Here is a 21,900-nt window from a genome sequence, read left to right as displayed (position 1 = left end):
TAGCACTTGATTTTGTGAATCTTTTACATTTTAGCCACCCTAGTTGGTGAGAAATCTCATTGCATTGTAAATTTAACTATCTCTAACCACTAACAATTTTATGAGTGTATTGGTAGTTCATTTACCCATATGTTTTTAAGCATATGTTCAACTTTTAAAAAACTAGGTTAGAATTCTACATATATTTTGAATATAAGTCCTTTGTTTGGTAGATAATATACTTAATACTGAATATTGGGATGTTAGATTTCTATATATGCCTTTTAAGTTTAAATAATATTTTCATACTTCTAGATTCCATTTTGCTTTTCCTTCAATATGCTTGCATTATTTTATTTTATGCCAATAAAAGTACATCCACACCATCATTTTTTTCACACCATAGTCTTTTAACTTAAAAATATGGCTTTATTGAGATATACCATCCAATTCACATAGTTAAATCAATCCATTAATTTTTAAAAATTTTATTTTTAACTGGGGAATAATTGCTTTATTAATACAATATTGTATTGACTTTTGCCATACAACCATGTGAATCAGCCATTAAGTATACATATGTCCCCTTCCTCTTGAACCTCCCTCCCACCCTCCACCCCATCCTGCCCCTCTAGATTGTCACAGAACCACATTGAGCTCCCTGTGTTATACAGAACTTCCCATTAGCTATCTAGTTTACCTATGGTAATGTGTATGTTTCACTGCTACTCTCTCAATTTGTCCCACCCTCTGCTTTCCCTGCTGTGTCCAAAGTCTTGTCTTTATGTCTGCATCTCTATTCCTGCCCTGCAAATAGGTTCTTCAGTACCATTCTTCTAGATTCATTAAATATGCATGAATATATGCCCTATCATTTTTAATGGACGTACAGTATTGTATTAGATAAAAATATTACAACTTATTTAAAGTACCAATAATACATATTCAGATATACATGATTTTGCTATTATAAACTAGGCTATGGCTATTTATATATCTTTGATAGTTTCTTCAAGAAAAATCTATGGTTCAAAGGATATGCATAGATTTTAGACTTTTATAGATATGTCCAATAGCTATCCAGAATGGTTACACTCTAACCAGCAATGTATGAGAATGTACTTTCCTAATCCCTGCCACACATCAGTATTGGGTGATTTTTCAACAGTGAGGTTGACATAATATGTCTCTGGGTTTTTTGGCTTCTCCCTGATTATCAAGGTGATAATCCTTTTCTCATATGTAATGGCTATTTGGATCAATTATTTCATGAATTGCCTGTTTGCTATCTTTTTCCACTGGGGCTTTTAAATATTGATTTGTAAAAATGTTTTACATTTTAAAATCATAACTCTTTTGTCTGACACATACTGTGATGGTTTTAAAACATATCCACAAATCCTTTAATACTCTTTTCTTCAGAAGGTGAAGCCTAATTCCCATCTTCTTTAGTTAGGAAGGACTTAATGACTTATTTTAAATATTATGGTACATTTTTCATTTAAAGAGTGAAAAGGCAAAGCAGAGTAGTAGAAAATATTCATAATGTCTAGATCAAAAAATTTGTATGTATACAATATAAGGAACTCCTGCCAATAATGATGCAAAAAAGTTAAGAATGAGCAAGAAGCTTGAAAAAACACTTCTAAAAGAGAATACATGAATAACGTATAAAAAAATGTTGAACCTCATTAGTCATAAGGGAAATTCAAATTAAATCAGCTAAGTAGTTACCTTTCCTTTGTAATGTTTTGCAAGCAAATTGCTAAGTGTTGTTTTCCCTGAAGACTGAGGTCCAAATATGAATACTTTAAATGGTGGTGCTGGCATAGGTGGAAGAAGATAGGGACGTGGGTTCAATAGAAATGTTTTTAATGCTTCTTCTGATGAAAGACAGTACATTTTACCTAGAAAACTAAAAATATGTCATTATCATAAACAACTGAAAAGAAGTATGGGCACGATTTAAAATTAAATTCTGAAAATCTTACCTACCTCACAGAAAAATCTGTCAATCCTTGAAAAATGTTACCTTCTTTTAAAGTCACAGGACATGTACGTCCCCATCTGCTTCTCTGCCATCTATATCTTGGTGCAATAAGTTTACAAGATGCGAGAGTACGGAACAGCTCATCCTGTTATTAACAAACATTAAACATGTGGGCATAAGTTTTGCTGAAATTCACATTATTATTTCATTTGTTGTTTGATCATGCTCTACTATTTAAGAAATAATTAAGACAGGAAATTTTGGGTTTTTTTTCTTAATTGCACCCATCTGCACTTGTCCAACATTTACTTAGATAGTTTTCATTTCTGTTTTAAGACCTTGTTTAAATTTTACCAAGTATTTTCTCTTGTAGGGTAGAATGAGCATAAGGTGGATAAAGCATTTTCTATTTATTTCAGGAAAGTCTGAAAAATTCTTATTGAAAAGCTTTGAAAATAGTTACTTTAGTTAATTTACCTAAGTTTTAAAATAGTAAGATGCCATAGGCAGATTTGTACTGACTTAGCTCTTTCATTTTTCTTAAATATAAAGTCTCCCTCAGTAATCTTCCATTCATCACCTCCAAAGAAGTTAAGAACTACTGTTGCAGCACCAGAGAGCAAAGAGGCATGCTGGTTGTGGGGATCCTGCATGGATGTCCCCAGTTGTAGGCTGCAAGAAGCTAAACTTGAAGAAAACTGTTAATACTTAGGCGAGCTGAAGGAGACTGAGAACTTTGTCAGTGGGGTACACTGGGCTACCACCCTTCTCCATGAATCAACAGACAATGAGCTAGGGACTGAAAGTGAAAGTGAAAGTCGCTCTGTTGTGGCTGACTCTTTGCAACCCCATGGATTATACAGTCCATGGAATTCTCCAGACCAGAATGCTGGAGTGGGTAGCCTTTCCCTCGGTACACAGTTAAGTCAGGAAGCAGTTACTTTTTCCTCATCATCCCTATTTCCTGTCCAAACTTGGGGAAAGTGTTTGGATAGCCAACCATGCTCCCCTCTCAAGTCCCTGGGCCACGTATCTATTGGGGCGATGAGAAGATGAGCTTTCAATTGAATTTGATATCACAGCGTTAAAAATGACCAGGACTTCCTCTGGTTAAACAAGGCAGATTGAACACACGCATTTGGGTTTGCTGATTTCCTAAAACCTTGCGAAAATCACAGCAGAGTTCATTTCATGAGAAATGGACAGAGAAACATGGGAAAAGAAACCAGAAGAGCTGACAGCTGGGCAGTTGCAGCTATATACTTCTGTAAACTATAAAGCAGATGGACTAGTGGTAACTGAGGTCAGAGGAAAGTGAAAGCTCAGTGTCTGTGGTGGAAGGGAAGGTGGTGGAGGATGGGTTGAGGACAAGAAGAAGCAAGTCAAGTCACTGCACAGTTTCAGAAAGGCTCAGGACCTGCAGCAGGCACCTCTGAAGGGGAGGAATGGAGAGCAGAAGACAGGATTGGCTGAGAATCTTTAAGAGGAAGTTCTAGTGGCCAGGGCTGCACCCCACTTCACTCAGTCAGCCACTGCCTCTTCAGAAGACCTCAGCCAAAAGACTGGATGCTTACCTTTGGGAGAGGCTGAACCAAAAGAAAAGAAAGATTAACCCCACTTGGCTTCTCCTTGTGAAGCTACCCTCCACTAGCCCTTTCCCTCGCTGGCGCCCTCCTCTCCTGGGGTTCACTCTCCCAGGGCCTCTCAGGCTCATTCTCATTCTTTTCCTACGAGAACTTGAGAACTAGCCACAGTGGCCCGCCGCCCACCATGCTCGGAGCTGCAGCGGTACCCGGAGCGGCCCTATCCTGGCTTGGACCCTCCTCGCATCGTCTTTTCCCTGATGCTAAGACCCCGGGGACTGCGGGTTGGAAAAACCTCCAGGTTTTCTGAATACTTTAAAATTTTCCTTCAATGATGACCTAGAAGAGGCTCAGTACAGAGCCTCTGTGTGCATCAGGCCCACCTTTCCTCCTCTTCAGCATCAATTCGTGTTGCCCATTTCCAGCTATGTTCACCCATTAAAATCTAGGGATTACACAGTACAGGAAAACAAAATGACCTCTATCCTTAAAGATCATTTTATTTGAATTATAATATCTACTTATGATTCTGGCATTAGTTGTTTAATTCCTATTTTTTAAAAAAGGTGAATCTAAACTTCCCAGAATAGATTAAGTCCTGGTGGCCCTTTCAGCACTTGGCAATTATAAGTTGATGACCGTCACATCCACAATACATCACTTTAGTAGTTATTTTAAAAACTGGTTGAATGATGGAGGGAATGAATGAATATTTAGAGAATTGAGGGCTGTTATGTCTTTGGTGTTGCAATTTTTTAAAACTAAACTTGGGTTTCTTTATTTCTTATTATACTTATTAACTTGTTCTGATTTATTGTCTTTCTTTGTTTCAAAACTTTTGTTTAGTGTTTACAAGGATACTGTGCCAATATTATAGCTTCTAAAAAATCAAATCTATTTTTATAAAAGGTATTCTGAGACCCTTTTAAACCTTGAAAGGATACAAATTAAGGGCACAACATAGAGGGAAAGGGTAGACTTTCAAACAGTTAAAAATAACTTACATTTTCCACTGTGTCATTAATATCTTCCTCTGCACTCTGAAGTTTAGTTATAACAGCTGCTCTTTTTAGGTTCAGATATTTAAGTCGATCCACAACTGTCTAAATTTAAAGAATAAGTCTTTTAATACATTGGCATTTGAACATTTTAAATATTTTGAAAAAGTCATGTGCTCATGAGCAGAATATTTCCTTGTTCTTCCTAGTTTCTGGTAGATTGCTGGTAATTTTTAGTGTTGCTTAGTTTGTAGTTGCATCACTCCAATCTCTGTGTCTGTTGTGAGCCATTTTCTCCCTGCGTTCATAAATCTCTTAAAAGAATGCCAGCCATATTGGATTAGGGCCCTTCCTAATTCACTGTGGCCTCAACTTAACTTAATTACATCTGAAAAGATCCTATTTCCAAATAAGGTCACACTTATAGGTATTGAAACTTAGCTCCTCAATATTATCTTTTTGGGGGAAAACAATTCAACCCACTAGAGTCTGCCCTTGGGTCCTCAAATAGTCATGCCCTTTGAGGTCTAACACTGCGGGATGTCTTCAGGCAGAGGGAAGAAGGTGGCCATGTAAAGATGCAAGCAGATGTTAGCATTATGCTACCACAAGCCAAGTGGTGCCTGGTGTTACCAGAAGCTGGAAGAGGCAAGGATGGACCCCTACTTAGAGGCTTTGAGTGGAGTGAAGCTCTGCCAACACCTCGATATTAGACTTCTAGCCTCTAGAACTGTAATAAATATCTGTCATTATAAAATACCTAGTTTGCAGTACTTTGTTATGGAAGCACTAAGAAACTAATATGCTATGTAGAAGACTATGAAACAGAGTCTGAGATGAGAGATGGTAAGATAGACAAGGTCTTGATGCTGTATTGTAATCTATGGTAGATTGTATTATTTGTTCACAATTCATCCTTTCCTCCCCTCCCTTGTTAATGCCCTAGTTTATGTGGGACTACTTAGTTCATTGGTACTGAGCTTCTCCATGTAACTTGTTCTGGCCAATGAACTATATAGGCAGAAGTACCAGGGTGCCAATGCCAGCTGGGGCCTTAAAAATTTTGGTGAGTTTCAACCACGCCTGTTGGAACTTCTGCCCTTTCCCTTGAGGAAAGTATGCCCCAGATTGTAAAAAGTAGTCAAATTCTGAATGTATTTTGAAGAAGAAAAAGCCTGCTGTATATGCTAACAGGTTGGTTGTAGGATGTGAGAAAAAGGGCAGTTGGAAGGACGGATGTGGCATTTACTGAGAGGGGAAATTTGTGGCAGGAGTGTATTTGGGGCAGGGTGGTGGTGATGGTGAACCAGAATCTTTTGAAAATACTTTATTTGGCTGCGCTGGGTCTTAGTTGTGGCATCTTAGTTGTAGGATCTTCAGTCTTCCTTGCAGCATGTGGGATCTTTAGTACCTGCATTCTAACTCTTAGTTGTGGTATGTGGGATCTAGTTCCCTGTTCAGTTCAGTTTAGTCACTCAGTCATGTTCGACTCTTTGTGACCCCATGAACTGCAGCCTGAACATGACAGGCCTCCCTGTCCATCACCAATTCCTGGAGCCTACCCAAATTCATGTCCATTGAGTCGGTGATGCCATCCAACCATCTCATCCTCTGTCGTCCCCTTCTCCTCTTGTCCTCAATCTTTTCCAGCATCAGGGTCTTTTCCAATGAGTCAGCTCTTCGCATCAGGTGGCCAAAGTATTGGAGTTTCAGCTTCAACATCAGTCCATTCAATGAACAACCAGGACTGATCTCCTTTAGGATGGACTGGTTGGATCTCCTTGCAATCCGAGGGACTCTCAAGAGTCCTCTCCAACACCACAGTTCAAAAGCATCAATTTTTCAACACTCAGCTTTCTTTATAGTCCAACTCTCACATCCATACATGACTACTGGAAAAACCATAGCCTTGACTAGACGGACCTTTGTTGACAAAGTAATGCCTCTGCTTTTTAATATGCTGTCTAGGTTGGTCATAACTTTCCTTCCAAGGAGTAAGTGTCTTTTAATTTCATGGCTGCAGTCACCACCTGCAGTGATTTTGGAGCCCCCCAAAATAAAGTCAGCCATTGTTTCCACAGCCATTTTGCTTTTTTGCATTTCTTTTACATGGGGATGGTCTTGATCCCTGTCTCCTGTACAATGTCACAAACCTCTGTCCATAGTTCATCAGGCACTCTGTCTATCAGATCTAGTCCCTTAAATCTATTTGTCACTTCTACTGTATAATCATAAGGGATTTGATTTAGGTCATAACTGAATGGTCTAGTGGTTTTTCCTACTTTATTCAATTTAAGTCTGAATTTGGCAATAAGGAGTTCATGATCTGAGCCATAGTCAGCTCCTGGTCTTGTTTTTGCTGACTATGTAGAGCTTCTCCATCTTCTGTACTCCAAGGCCAAAATTGCCTGTTACGCCAGATGTTTCCTGACTTCCTACTTTTGCATTCCAGTCCCTATAATGAAAAGGACATCTTTTTTGGGTGTTAGTTCTAAAAGGTCTTGTAGGTCTTCATAGAACCGTTCAACTTCAGCTTCTTCAGCGTTACTGGTCGGGGCATAGATTTGGATTACCGTGATATTGAATGGTTTTCCTTGGAAACGAACAGAGATCATTCTGTCGTTTTTGAGATTGCATCCAAGTACTGCATTTCGGACTCTTTTGTTGACCATGATGGATAAAAAAATCTTTTGAATATATATATGCCCTATTATTTTCCAGGAAGATTGTACCCTGCATGCTTCTACTGAAAGGACATGAGAGCATGCTGTAAATGCTCCCCACAATCCTGGATATTAGATAAATTTGTCAAAACTGCTAAGAAAATGCTGCTTTAATTTTTATGCTGATTGCATTTCTTTGAATAATAATTTGGTTGCTAAGTTGCTTCAGTTATGTCTGACTCTTTGTGAACCTATGGACTGTAGCCCGCCAGGCTCCTCTGTCCATGGGATTCTCCAGGCAAGAATACTGCCTGGAGTGGGTTGCCATGCCCTCCTCAGGGGATCTTCCCAACCCAGGGATTGAACCCATGCCTCTTATGTCTCCTCCATTGGCAGTTGGGTTCTTTACCACTAGCGCCACCTGGGAAACCCCACAACTGGATTACAGTAGTTTAAAAATAATTATTAAACATTTCTTTCTAAATTACCTGCTCATGCATGCCCTTTGCCTCTTTCCTGTATTGTATTTGATTTTTTCCTATTGAAATATCAGAATTTTTAAAATATTTAAATAATAAAAGATATTCTACATTTGTTTATAATAAGTATGGGAACTATTTCCCCTCATTGTCATTTGGCTTTTTTAATACTGAAAATAATATTGTATTTTGAAATATGCATATATATTTTTTAAAAAACAGCTTTATTGAGATGTAATTCATAAGCCACTTAAAGTGTATAAGTAAATGGTTTTTAGTATAATCAGTGCAACCATCACTACAGTTAATCCTGGAACATTTCTGTCACCCCCAAAAGATACCCTTAACCCATTAGTAGTCACTCCACATTTATCCTGGGGTCTCCTATAGTGGTACCCATTCTCCCCTCCACCCCCGACTCCCTCCCACTAATCCATTTTTTGTCTTTATACAGATTTGTCTATTTTGGACATTTCAGTAAGTGGAATCATATGGTGTATGATCTCTGGTAACTTTTACTTAGCCTGTGTTCAAGATTCATCCATGTTGTAGCATGTGCCAATAATTCATTCTTTTAAATTGTTGAATAATATCCACTGTGGGGCTTTCCTGGTGGCTCAGATGGTAAAGAATCTGTCCACAATGTGGGAGACTCAGGTTTGGTCCCTGGGTTGGGAAGATTCCCTGGAGAAGGAAATGGCAACCCACTCCAGTATTCCAGTATCCAGGAAATCCCATGGATAGAGGAGCCTGGTGGGCTACAGTCCATGGGGTTGCAATGAATCGGACACAACTGTTGTTGTTCAGTCGCTCAGTCGTGTCCAACTCTTTGCAACCCCATGCACTGCAGCATCCCAGGCTTCCCTGTCTTTCACCATCTCCCAGAGCAGGCTCAAACTCATGTCCATTAAGTTGGTGATGCCATCCAACCATCTCATCCTCTGTTGTCCCTTTCTCCTCCTGCCTTCTATCTTTCCCAGCATCAGGGTTTTTTTCAATGAGTCAGCTCTTCATATCAGGTGGCCAAAGTATTGGAGCTTTAGCTTCAGCATCAGTCCTTCCAATGAATATTCAGGGTTGATTTCCTTTAAGATTGACTGGTTTGATCTCCTTGCAGTCCAAGAGACTCTCAAGAGTCTTCCTCAACACAACAGTTTGAAAGCATCAATTCTTTGGCACTCAGCTTTCTTTACAGTCCAACTCTCACATCCATACATGACTATTGGAAAAACCATAGCTTTGATTATATGGACCTTTGTCGGTAAAGTAATGTCTCTGCTTTTTAATATGCTGTCTAGGTTGGTCATAGCTTTTCTTCCAAGGAGCAAGCGTCTTTTAATTTCATGGCTGCAGTTACCATCTACAGTGATTTTGGAGCCCAAGAAAATAGTCTGTCACTGTTTCCACTGTTTTCCCATCTATTTGCCATGAAGTGATGGGACCTGATGCCATGATCTTAATTCTTTGAATGTTGAGATTTAAGTCAGTTTTTTCCACTCTCCTCTTTCACCTTCATCAAGAGGCTCTTTAGTTCCTCTTCACTTTCTTCCGTAAGGGTGGTGTCATCTGCATCTGAGGTTGTTGATATTTCTCCTGGCAATCTTGATTCCAGCTTGTGTTACATCCAGCCTGGCATTTTGCATGATGTACTCTGCATATAAGTTAAATAAGCAGGGTGACAATATACAACCTCGACATACTCCTTTCCCAATTTGGAATCAGTCTGTAATTTCATGTCTGGTTCTAACTGTTGTTTCTTGACCTGCATACAGATTTCTCAGGAGGCAAGTAAAGTGGTCCAGTATTCCCCATCTTTCAGAATTTTCCACAGTTTCTTGTCATCTACACAGTCAAAGGCTTTAGTGTAGTCAATGAATCAGAAGTAGATGTTCTTCTGGAATTCTGTTGCTTTTTCTATGATCCAATGGATGTTGGCAATTTGATCTCTGATTCCTCTGCCTTTTCTAAATCCAGCTTGTACATATGGAAGTTCTCAGTTCACATACTGTTGAAGTCTAGCTTAGAGGATTTTGAGCATGACATTGTTAGCATATGAAATGAGTGCAACTGTGTGGTAGTTTGAACATTCTTTGGCATTGCCCTTCTTTGGGATGGGAATGAAAACTGACCTTTTCCAGTCCTGTGGCCACTGCTGACTTTTCCAAATTTGCTGGCATATTGAGTGCAGCACTTTCACAGCATCATCTTTGGGTATTTGAAATAGTTCAACTGGAATTCCATCACATCTTCTATCTTTGTTTGTAGTGATGGTTTCTAAGGCCTACTTGACTTTGCACTCCAGGATGTCTGACTCTAGGTGAGTGATTACACAATTGTGGTTATCCAGGTCACTAAGATCTTTTTTTGTACCGTTCTTCTGTGTATTCTTGCCACCTCTTCTTAGTATCTTCTGCTTCTGTTAAATCCATACTGTTTCTGTCCTTTATTGTGCCCATCTTTGCATAAAATGTTCCCTTGGTATCTCCAATTTTCTTGAAGAGCTCTCTAGTCTTTCCCATCCTATTGTTTTCCTCTGTTTCTTTGCATTGTTCAGTTAGGAAGGCTTTATCTCTTTGCTATTATTTAGAACTCTGCATTCAGATAGGTATATCTCTCCTTTTCTCCTTTGCCTTTTGCTTCTCTTCTTAGATATTGTAAGGCCTCCTTAGACAACCATTTTGTCTTTTTGCATTTCTTTTTCTTGGGAAGTTTTTGATCACTGCCTCCTGTACAATGTTATGAACCTCCATTCATAATTCTTCAGAAAGTCTATCAGATCTAATCCCTTGAATCTATTTGTCACTTCCACTGTATAATCGTAAGGGATTTGATTTAAATCATACCTGAATGGCCTACTGTTTTTCCCTACTGTCTTCAATATAAGTCTGAATTTTGTAATAAGGAGTTCATGATCTGAGCCACAGTCAGCTCCTGGTCTTGTTTTTGCTGACTGTGTAGAGCTTCTCCATCTTTGGCTGCAAAGAATATAGTCAATCTGATTTCGGTATTGACCATCTGGTGATGTCCATGTGAATAGAGTCGTCTCTTGTGTTGTTGGGAGAAGGTGTTTGCTATGACCAGTGCATTCTCTTGGCAAAACTCTGTTAGCTTTTGCCCTGCTTCATTTTGTACTCCAAAGCCAAACTTAGCTGTTACTCCAGGTATCTCTTGACTTCCTACATTTGCATTCCAGTCCCCAGTGATGAAAAAGACATCTTTTTTGGTCTTAGTCCTATATGATCTTAAAGGTCTTCATAGAACCGTTCAACTTCAGCTTCTTCAGCATTAGTGGTTGGAGCATAGACTTAGATTATTGTGATATTGAATGGTTTGCCTTGGAAGCAAACTGAAATCATTCTGCCATTTTTGAGATTGCATCCAAGTACTGCATTTCAGACTCTTGTTGACTACGAGGGCTACTCCATTTCTTCTAAGGGATTCTTGCCCACAGTAGTAGATATAATGGTCATCTGAATTAAATTCGCCCGTTCCCGTCCATTCCCATCCTGACACAACTGAGCGACTAGCACATCCATTGTATGAATACACCACATTTTATTTATCCATTCATCAACTGTTAGACATTGGGGTTGTTTCTACTTTCTGGCTATTGTGAATAGTGCTGCTGTGAATATTCACATACAAATTTTCATTTAAACACCTATATTCAATTATTTTGGGCATATACCTAGGAGTTAAATTGCTGATTCATGTGGTAACTCCATGTTTAACCTTTTGAGGAACTGCCAAACTGTTTTCCAAAGTGGCCACACCATTTGTAGTCCTACCAACAACGTATGTTGGGCTTTGCTGGTGGCTCAGCAGTGCAGGAGACTGTCTGTAATGCAAGAGGTTCAATCCTGAAGTCAGGAAGATCCCCTGGAGAAGGAAATGGCAACCCACTCCAGTATTCTTGTCCAGGAAATCCCACGGACAGAGGAGCCTAGCAGGCTACAGTCCGTGGAGTTGTAAGAGTTGGACATGATGTAATGACACTACCACAGCAGTGTATGAGTGTTCTGATTTTTCTACATCCTCGCCAACATTTGTTACTGTTTTTTTTGCTTTTTCTTTTTAATTTTAGCCATCTTAGTGGATTTGAAGTGATACCTCCTTATAGCTTTGGTTTGCATTTCCCTATTATTCATGTTAAGCATTGTATCATGTGTTTATGGTTCTTATCTGCTTTTACTTTTTTTCAAGATACTTTTTGTCACACTGAGGTTTTAAATTCAAATGTATTTTTGATTTAAATATGGACAGATGAATAAATGTCATTTTTAAATATCAAATTTTATGTGTCAAAATGAATGTTTCAAAAATAAATGGTATTCAAAATGTAAATCTATTTCCAATATGAAAATAAGTATCAATCAGTCAATAATTTTTTGATTTTCCAAATTGTGACATATTCTTACTGAGCATTGCACTTACCATGAACAGCTCCTCTGGGGGCTTATTTCCATCTAGCTCAATGAGATACTGGGAATCGTGTTCAGCCATTACTTCCTGCAGATAATTGAAAGAAGACTTATCATTTAGGATCATTGGTAAAAGTTCAGAGTCTTCATAAACCATGAAGAAATCTTTAATGCTAAATTATTTGCTTTATACGTGACATACTGGATGTTATTTTCAGTGCTCAGGAGAACTTTTACAAAAGTCTAAAGTAGTCTTACCGTGAATTCTACTCTTTCTGTTTCTTCTGTTTTTCTCTACAGTGAAGCCAGTCTTTCCCAATAGAAACGTTTGGGGGCATCCATCTCTCTGCATACATTCATAGAATAATTTCTGCCAAACTGCTAGGTGAAGAATGGGCTTGGTTTGTTTCACTTTTTATTCCTCTGGCTGTGAGTGATGTTCAGTATCTAGAAATCCATCTCTGTAAACTACTGAAGCATAACCTCTGTGCATTTTGTTAGACCTTTCTTTTCCTTAACATTCATGGCAAGTCTTTAACCTTTATCTGCCATATGGTTTGCAAATGTTTTACCTGGCTATGATTTATCATTTCACTTTGTTTATGGTATCTTTTGTATTAAAAATATGTTTATGATGAAATCTCTTATCATTGTTTCTGGATTTCCTTTCTTCTTTAAATTAGATTTTTCTGTATCTCAAGATTATATTAATATTCTTATAAATTTTCCCAGAAAGTAGGGATGGTGGAGAGATAAGATCTACCTCTGCTGCTGCTGCTGCTGCTGCTAAGTCGCTTCAGTCGTGTCTGACTCTGTGCGACCCCACAGATGGGCAGCCCACCAGGCTCCGCCATCCCTGGGATTCTCCAGGCAAGAACACTGGAGTGGGTTGCCATTCCCTTCTCCAATGCATGAAAGTGAAAAGTGAAAGTGAAGTCACTCAGTCCTAGCGACCCCATGGACTGCAGCCTACCAGGCTCCTCCATCCATGGGGTTTTCCAGGCAAGAGTACTGGAGTGGGGTGCCATAGATCTACCTCTACCCTTCCTCAAAACTCGGATAAGATCCATCTCCATCTTCTTTCATGGTTTCCATAAGACCCTTATTTACCTGCCTCCATAAAACCCTAGCCCGTCTCTTCCTTTTCTTTGAGAAAGTCCTCATTAGTGAACATTCTCCCTGTTGCCATAGTCTGAACAAAATCACCTACTTAAATGTCTAGTACATTTCGTTTTTCATAATGCTGTGCAAGGTTAGGTTCTAACTGTTTCTCTACTTCTAGATAGAAGGACCATTATGCCTGCATTGTTTAACCATAAATTCAGTTCAGTTCAGTTCAGTAACTCAGTCATGTCCGACTCTTTGTAACTCCATGGACTGCAGCAAGCCAGGCTTCCCTGTCCATCACCAACTCTTGGAATTTACTCAAACTCTTTTCCACTGAGTCGGTGATGCTATCCAACCATCTCATCCTCTGTCGTCCCCTTCTCCTCCTGCCTTCCATCTTTCCCAGCATCAGGGTCTTTTCAAATGAGTTAGTTCTTCAAATCAGGTGGCCAAAGTACTGGAATTTCAACTTCAGCATCAGTCCTTCCAATGCATATTCAGGACTGATTTCCTTTAGAATGCACTGATTTGATCTCCTTGCAGTCCAAGTGACTCTCAAGAGTCTTCTCCAACACCACAGTTCAAAAGCATCAATTCTTCTAGTACAATCCAAGAATCCAACCATAAATTACGATGTGGTAAACAAGGATGTACATTATGCTTTTCTGCATTTCAGATACTGTCCTTAAACTAGATTCTTTTTATTTAATAGCCTTTTTATCTTAAATTAAAAAAATTTTTTTTTGCTATACCACACAGCATGTGGTATCTTAGTAGCCTGACCAGGAATCAAACCCACAATCTCTGTAGTGGAATCTCAAAGTCTTAACCACTAGACCACCAGGGAAGTCCTAAGCTAGGTTCTTAAGAATGAAGTTAGTATACTAAGTCTAAAGGTATGAAGACTGTTAAGGCTAAAGACACAAACTCCAGGTCAGACCAGTAGTCAAGCTGGGATTTGAAGACAGGGAAGAATGAAGACTTGGCCTTGGATTACTCCTGAAGCAGGATAGAAATCAGACACTGATGCAGTTACTTTGTTCCTACTTGCTTTCCTCATGTCTTTTAGAGGAACACTGAATTTTGGTGGTCTTGGACTCCCAAGTGAATCCACATCTCAGCCAGATCAGAGGAGGCTAGAATTATAGGCTCCTGCCTTTCAAGGCTCTTTCCAACCTCCATCCACACATATCAGCACCCTGGAATTACCATACAAGGCAAACTATATACTATTCAGCAAGCATCACTAGACCTGAAGTCTAGGTTCTTGGCCTAGAAATTTTTGTCTGAGCAGTCAGTTCTTATCTATGCTTTGCTGCAGGCCCTAGAAATTTTCCACTTCTGTGCTTTTCTCAGGCAAGCTATCTAAAAACCACCATACTAATTTATATTCCTTTCAGCAGGGTATGGGAGTGTTTGCTTTACCATATGTACTTGCTAGAATTAGGAATTCTTATTCCTTGTCCATCTTTTAAAATTTAATTGGGGAAATAGTTCTTTAGCATTTAATTATTATCAGTAAAGCTGAATATTTTTCTATAGACTTGTTACTGTTTTGTCATTAATTTTTGTGAATTGTCTGCTCATATTTGTTACCCATTTATCATCTGGAGGGTAAGACCTTACAGGTTTTAGAAAAATTGTATCTATGATCTTTTTTTCCTACATTTTTAAAAATTGAAGAATAGTTGATTTACAATGTTGTATTAATTTCTGCTGTATAGCAAAGTGGTTGTTGTATATGTATATGTATATATAGACATACACTTCCTTTTTTTTAATTCTTTTCCATTGTGGTTTATCATAGGATATTGAATATAGTTACCTGCGCTATATTTTAGGACCTTGTTGTTTATCCATTCTATATATATTAATACTAATTTGCATCTGCTAACCCCAAACTTCCAGTCCATCCTCCCTCTACCCACCATTCCCTTGTCAACCATGTCTGTTCTTTATGTCTATGAGTCTATGGCCTTTTAATATATTAAAGCTTTAAATATTTTATCATAGTCAATGTGGATATTTTTCTTTTGAGTAAAGATTTTTTTAAATTATGTCCAGAAATTTACATGCAATGAAATGGAAGCTGTTATTCTTTTTCCTTTGTGATCTCATCGTTTGTTCAGCTGAACATCTGTCAAGCATTTACCACTTGCCCAACTTTGGGCACTGCCCTGGACATTGATGATGCTGGGAATCCCTATCCTTGAAGAGATTATCTCTGCTTCCCACTCCCAACTCCCTGCTCATGAATATAATTTTATAATCTTCTGAATCTGATTTTAATTATGCTTTATTCATACCCAATGTCAGCCACTTAAGGAATATGTAGAATATTTTTGTTGAAGGAGAAAGAATATTATAGATATACATATAAATTACCCTTTAGAAGCTATGTTTAGAGGCCAGGGGTAGAAGAGGAAGAAGAGAGGAATCAAAGTCATACATAAGAAAACAAAAATACTGAATCACTGTGCTGCACACCTGAAACTAACACAATATTGTAAATAAATAAAAAAATAAAACAATTTGGTTCTCACTGAGGGGGTGGACAATGGGAATGAAAACGATACACTTGTCTCTAAAAATATATAAACATTATAAAACATCATGAAACAAATTCTTTTAGTTTCTCTATCAGATGGGAAGAGGCAATTTGAGGACTGTTTTTCATTTGTCTTTGTAGTTCTATTGCTTAGCATGGTATCTGGCCAAATACCAGATACTAAATGTTTGTTGAATAAATCTCCAATACAAATTGGGCAGGCTCTGCCCTGGATTTTTAACCATAAAAATATGCTTTTCAATAATCATAATTTCAGTAAATATCCTTTTAAAATGCTTATTCTTTTAATTAAAACTTTACTATTACAATATATAATAGCCTTATCATGTTTACAAATAACCAGCATTGAATAGGATACACAGAGAGACCAGTCTGGGATGGCTTTCTTTAGTGTAATTTAACTAAATTAACAGTTCCTTTCGGAATAAAAGATGCACCTTAAGTGTACATTTGTTTTTATAAACCCATACATTTTGGATTCAAAATGCTTTCACAAAACCATGTCTTAATATGGACTTTCCAGTCCCCAACCATAAATAAATTCCCCTAATGACTTTTGAAAAATGCAATTCATTTATCACTTTTTAGCAGCACTGCTGCTTTGTAAGAGTAAAATAGGCTCACCTCCCTTTCTGCCTCCGCTGCCGCCATGGCGCCCGTGAAAAAGCTTGTGGCGAAAGGGGGCAAAAAAAAGATGCAAGTCCTAAAGTTCACTCTGGACTGTACCCATCCTGTAGAAGATGGAATCATGGATGCCGCCAATTTTGAGCAGTTTCTTCAGGAGAGGATCAAGGTGAACGGAAAAGCTGGCAACCTGGGCGGCGGTGTTGTAACAATCGAAAGAAGCAAGAGCAAGATTACTGTAACTTCCGAGGTGCCCTTTTCCAAAAGGGAAAAGTGGGTAGAATTGAACTGAGATCTTCACATCTTTGTGAAGATTGCTTGGTTGGCGTATTTGAAATATCTTACCAAAAAATATTTGAAGAAGAATAATCTACGAGATTGGTTACGCGTAGTCGCTAACAGCAAAGAAAGTTACGAATTGCGTTACTTCCAGATTAATCAAGATGAAGAAGAGGAGGAAAATGAGGATTAAAACTCAATCTGGAATATTTGTATAAGTTCTTAAATAAATTTATCAACCGAAAAAAAAAAAAGAGTAAAATAATGTTGCTCTGTGAAACGGCCTTTGGAATACAACCTTATTCTGATAGCATTTTACCAAGCTCAAGAGTAGGAGAATGAAGCAGACAACCCATGAGGTGAAGAAACGTGAAAGCTATTTAACCAGAGATAAAACACAAATAAGGCTTCACTGGCAGCTGAGTAGTAAAGAATCTGCCTGCAATGCAGGAGACACAGGCTTGATCCCTGGGTTGGGAAAATCCCCTGGATGAGGAAATGGCAACCCATTTCACTATTCTTGCTTGGAGAATCCCACGGACAGAGGAGCCTGGTGGGCTACAGTCCATAGGGTCACAAAGAGCTGGACATAAACCGAAGCAATTTAGCACACATGCACGCAAAACACAAGTATCAACATTCCTTTTTCAGCAATATATCTTTTTCTTACTTCTAAAGGATGAAGAATTATTTCCTTATAAAGGTTAACAACGTGTTCGATATTTTCCAAATAATCCTCAGGTCTCTGAACAAGATGTTGAAGAACTTCAGCCACCATCTGCATTTCAGCAATAAATGCCTAAATAGAAAAGAAGTTATGTTAAATATTTTTATGTTAAGGATTACTTCATTTGCAAGTCATATCCCTCTCTCCCTATACCTGCATGCCATTTTGGGGTGAGAAGCAGGAAGAAGGGGAGATTAGAAATAGGATTTTTATTTTAGAGAGATTGAACACCCTGAAGGTCCTTTATCAGATGGAATAAAGCTTTAAATTGACTTGGATACTTACTCATTTCTTTTTGCTCCCCAATGAGTAGGGAAGAGTATGGGAATAACATCAGATTTTTAGAGACAAAATAAAGAAGTTAGATTTTCTCTAAGTACCTGAGCTTGTAGCTCATCCATTCATTGATTCATTCATTTATTAATAGTAAAGCTTAAATGCCTACCCTGCCAGACACTGTTCTAGGAGATTGAAATATGACAGAGAACAAAACTAAGGTCTTGGGGCTTAGAGAGCACACATCCCAATTGAGGCAGACAGAGCATAAACAAGTAGACAAATATGTACATCACAGGTTAGGCTGTGGTGGTAAGAGCTAAGAAGAAAGATAATGGCAGGGGAGAAGGGATGGAGAGTGATGGGGGAAGGTGGTTATGAAAGAGTTCACAGAAAAAAATGACATTTGTATCATATTTATTACCCCATTATTATCATCATATTTGGGCTTCCCGAGTGGTACTAGCGGTAAGGAACCCACTTGCTAATGCAGGAGATTGAGATGCGGGTTCAATCCCTGGGTCGGGAAGATCCCCTGGAGGAGGAAATGGCAACCCACTCCAGTATTCTTTCCTGGAGAATCCCATGGACAGAGGAGCCTGGTGGGCTACAGTCATCAGGGTCGCAAAGAGTCGGACATGACTGAAGTGACTTGGCACACATGCACATCACCGTATTTATTATCCTAATTATGATGGTATGCTTTATTCATGTTAAAATGACACACTTTTATTCCTATTTGCTATGAGGTTTACTTGGAATATTTACCTAGAATAGTTGCTGGTTATTTATCTAATGCCTTATTTGCACAGGGAAGATTATTTTATGTTTTTAAATGGGCATTCTTACATTAATAGGTTTTTAAAATTGAGATGTAGTTTACATATAACATTACATTAATTTCAGGTGTACAATAGAATGATTCAATATAGTTGATCTTTGGGCAATGTGAGTCTGAACTGTGTGGGTCCACTGATAGGATATTTTTCAATGTAAATACTATAGTACTACATGATCTGTGGTTGGTAGGATGAAGAACCGTGGATATAGAGGGCTGACTGTAAAGTTAACTTGGATTTTCAACTGCACAAAGGGTTGGTACCCCAACCCTGGAGCTGTTCAAGGATCAACTGGATTTGGACTTATTGTGAAATGATCATAATAAATCTAATTAATATCCATCATCATACATGCATGTGTGCGTGCTAAGTTGCTTCAGTCATGTCCGACTCTTTGCTATCCTATGGACTGTAGCCTCCCAGGGTCCTCTGTCCATGGGATTCTCCAGGCAAGAATACTGGAATAGCTTGCCATTTCCTTCTCCAGGGGATCTTCCCGACCCAGGGATCGAACCCAAGTCTCCCTCATTACAGGCAGATTCTTTACTGTCTGAGCCACAAGGGAAGACCATCATCATACATAGTTACAATTTTTTTCTTGTGATGAGAACTTTTAAGATCTACTCTTAAATGAAAGAACAAATGTCAAAAATTCATTTAACCCATTAGTGAGGGAACCAGCAGGATGACAAAACTGAAGTATATATAATCACTGAAATCAGAGTGCAAAGTTTGATATCCTGCTTAACATCCTTCAGGGCAATAAAACTGTTGCCTTTGGGGCTTATCTTTTCTACTAGACAAATGATTTGCAATGTATCCTTCTTTACATTAACATCAGACTTAACCGCATCTAGGCCCTCATAGAAATAGTATTTATTCATGATAATTTATAAGTTATAGAAACTATTTAAAATTATTAAACATTATAAATAAGTAAATCTATAATAGAAATCACAGGTATATTTCAGTAGAGCAAGGACTGGAAAACTATGACCTGTCTCATCCTAGTGGGCTAAATCCAGCCCATCACCTATTAACAAACTTCTTGAGCGAGTGAGTGAAAGTCACTTAGTCGTGTCCGACTCTTTGCGACCCCATGACTATACAGTCCATGGCATTCTCTAGGCCAGAATACTGGAGTGGGTAGCCTTTCCCTTCTCCAGGGGAATCTTCCCAACCCAGGGATCGAACTCAGGTCTCCCGCGTTGCAGGCAGATTCTTTACCAGCTGAACCACAAGGGATGCCCAAGAACACTGGAGTGGGTAGCCTATTCCTTCTCCAGAGGATCTCCCTGAACTTTAGTTTCAAATTTTCCTCATTCAGTCTGGTATAAGATTCTTTTGAGGTCCTGTTGCGTTATGCTTACTAGTATTGACTTTAGGATTGTTATTATATGTGAAATTGGGCTATAGATCTCTTTTCATGTGCTCTCTTTGTCAGAGTTTAGAATCGGGGTTATGTTAACTTCATAAATTGGATTCTACCTGGGCTACCTTCTTCCTCAAATTACATATGTTTTCTGTTGCTCTGACTCTTCACTCTAGCTTGCATGGTGCTTGACAAATGGTAGGTGACCAGTAACTCTCTGTTGCTATGAAATGAAGCAGATTAGCTGTCAGGATATGGAGGGACTTCCATCCTGACAAGAAGGATGACCTTAAACTTGATGCCCTTTACATTATGATCTAATAGTTCTTGAAAACATGAAATATTTTTGCTGTTTCCTCTAACTAAATAAAATCTTAAGAAAATATAATTTTCTCTATAGAATATTCATATTCTATATTCATATTCTGTCATTTAATTATAGCAATTTTTAAAAATGATATACCAGGCAAGGTGTTTTTTATTTCTCTTTTTTAAAATTTTAATTTATTTGGCTGTGCCAGGTCTTAACTGTGGCTTGTGGGATCTAGTTCCCTGATCAGGAGTTGAGCCCAGCCCCTTCTGCATTGGGAGTGCAAAGTCTTAACCACTGGGCCACCAGGGAAGTCCCTGTAGCAAATTTTAGAAGTATAGTATCTTGTATACAGGTATTACCTCTTCTTCTTCTTGCTCTTCTTCCTCTTCCCCCTCCTCTTCTCCTTTTCCTTCCTTTTGGGCTTCTTTCTTCTTTTTCCTACGATTCTCAATGACTTCAGGATCCCACTGATCTCTTGTGTATATGTGTCCTGTACTACTGTGCTGCCTTTGCCCCGAAATTCTTTGGCATAAATCATAATCGGGGCACTAAGGAACAACATTAATTATTACTCAAAACATTTTGAATACGCCTTTACTTGTCGTTCATATATTATGCAATATATAAACCCCCAAATTCCTCAAAACCCTGAGCAAATGCCGTACTGTAAATGGTATTTTGAATCAGCTTTCATCACATGCCAAGAGAGGCACAAGATACAACTTTAATGTTATGGCAACAATTTTCTTTACCCAAATGTAACACATATGAGAAAGTTTCAGAAGCTGTAAGATAAAAAAAAGAGAATTAGAATAACAGTAGAAAGAGCTAGAGAAGTAGAACAGATCTGTTTAGTTAGCAGAGGTACACAGGAGGATTTTGTCAGATTAGTTTGAAAAGGCTGAGAATGGACGAAAATGGTAGGTTAGCTGCATTATTTCAACAAAAAATATATCATGTATTTATAGTATTTACTATGATACACAGCTCTATGGGTGAAATATTTCATAAAATCACATCAATGAATGGAATCTGAAAGGTCACCTGGTTTAGTCTAACCTTATCATTTGCAAATGAGAAAACTGAATCCAGATAGTAAAAAAGGCCAAAACCAAAGTCTATGAGTGATTTTCTCATTTCAAGTGCTTTCATGTGTATAATGTTTTACTCGGTTCTTAAACTAACCCTGTCAGAGAAGTAATACAATATTAGGATTCAAACCATTTTCAGATCAGAGAAGGACTGCTCTGGCAGCATCAGGTCACAGTGTCATGAGGGGAAACTACAACCTGAGACCAGGCCTTCTGCTCCATAGCCCACACTCTGTAACTCATTATTAATGATAAACTAAGGTTTGGGGCTGTCAAGCCTGCTCTGAATATTTTTCAGGGTAAAAACCTCTGGATGACATTCTCTAGTAGTGGTTTTAAAACATTAGAGTGTAACTCTATATAGAGGACTATAAATAAAGGTTTCTGCTTGTGATTTATTAAGTCTGGAGTGAGGCTCAGACATTTTAACAAACATCTTCAGTGATTCTGATGCCAACAGTTTATGCACCACACGTTTGAGAAAGAAAAGGGGCAGGAAATTTTAGAACTTTTCATGCTAACATTCTGATTTCCTCAGACTATTTCTATACGGGATGGGAATTTATTGAGGCAAGACTTTTATTGAGGCT

The 21,900-nt window shown here is 38.3% G+C and overlaps 1 protein-coding gene across 4 annotated transcripts in view; it reads right to left on the bottom strand.

Annotated features, from left to right (window-relative positions):
- The window catches only part of AK9 (adenylate kinase 9), a 107,596-nt gene that overhangs the window by 67,172 nt on the left and 18,524 nt on the right, over positions 1-21,900 (bottom strand). For all 4 annotated transcript variants that reach the window (XM_081526708.1, XM_081526711.1, XM_081526709.1 and 1 more), the window contains exons 7-12: positions 20,579-20,767; positions 17,363-17,491; positions 12,127-12,201; positions 4,557-4,655; positions 1,975-2,114; positions 1,714-1,894 (exon numbers count right to left, since the gene is read on the bottom strand). In XM_081526708.1, the coding sequence (XP_081382834.1) occupies positions 1,714-1,894; positions 1,975-2,114; positions 4,557-4,655; positions 12,127-12,201; positions 17,363-17,491; positions 20,579-20,767 (813 nt within the window). The remainder of the gene's footprint in view (positions 1-1,713; positions 1,895-1,974; positions 2,115-4,556; positions 4,656-12,126; positions 12,202-17,362; positions 17,492-20,578; positions 20,768-21,900) is intronic.

Source organism: Giraffa tippelskirchi, chromosome 9 (genome assembly GCF_054371585.1).
Source record: "Giraffa tippelskirchi isolate mGirTip1 chromosome 9, T2T-mGirTip1v1.2.pri, whole genome shotgun sequence".
Taxonomy (NCBI): domain Eukaryota; kingdom Metazoa; phylum Chordata; class Mammalia; order Artiodactyla; family Giraffidae; genus Giraffa; species Giraffa tippelskirchi.
Note: the sequence above shows the minus strand (reverse complement) of the source record. Positions and strands in the feature narration are given on the sequence as shown.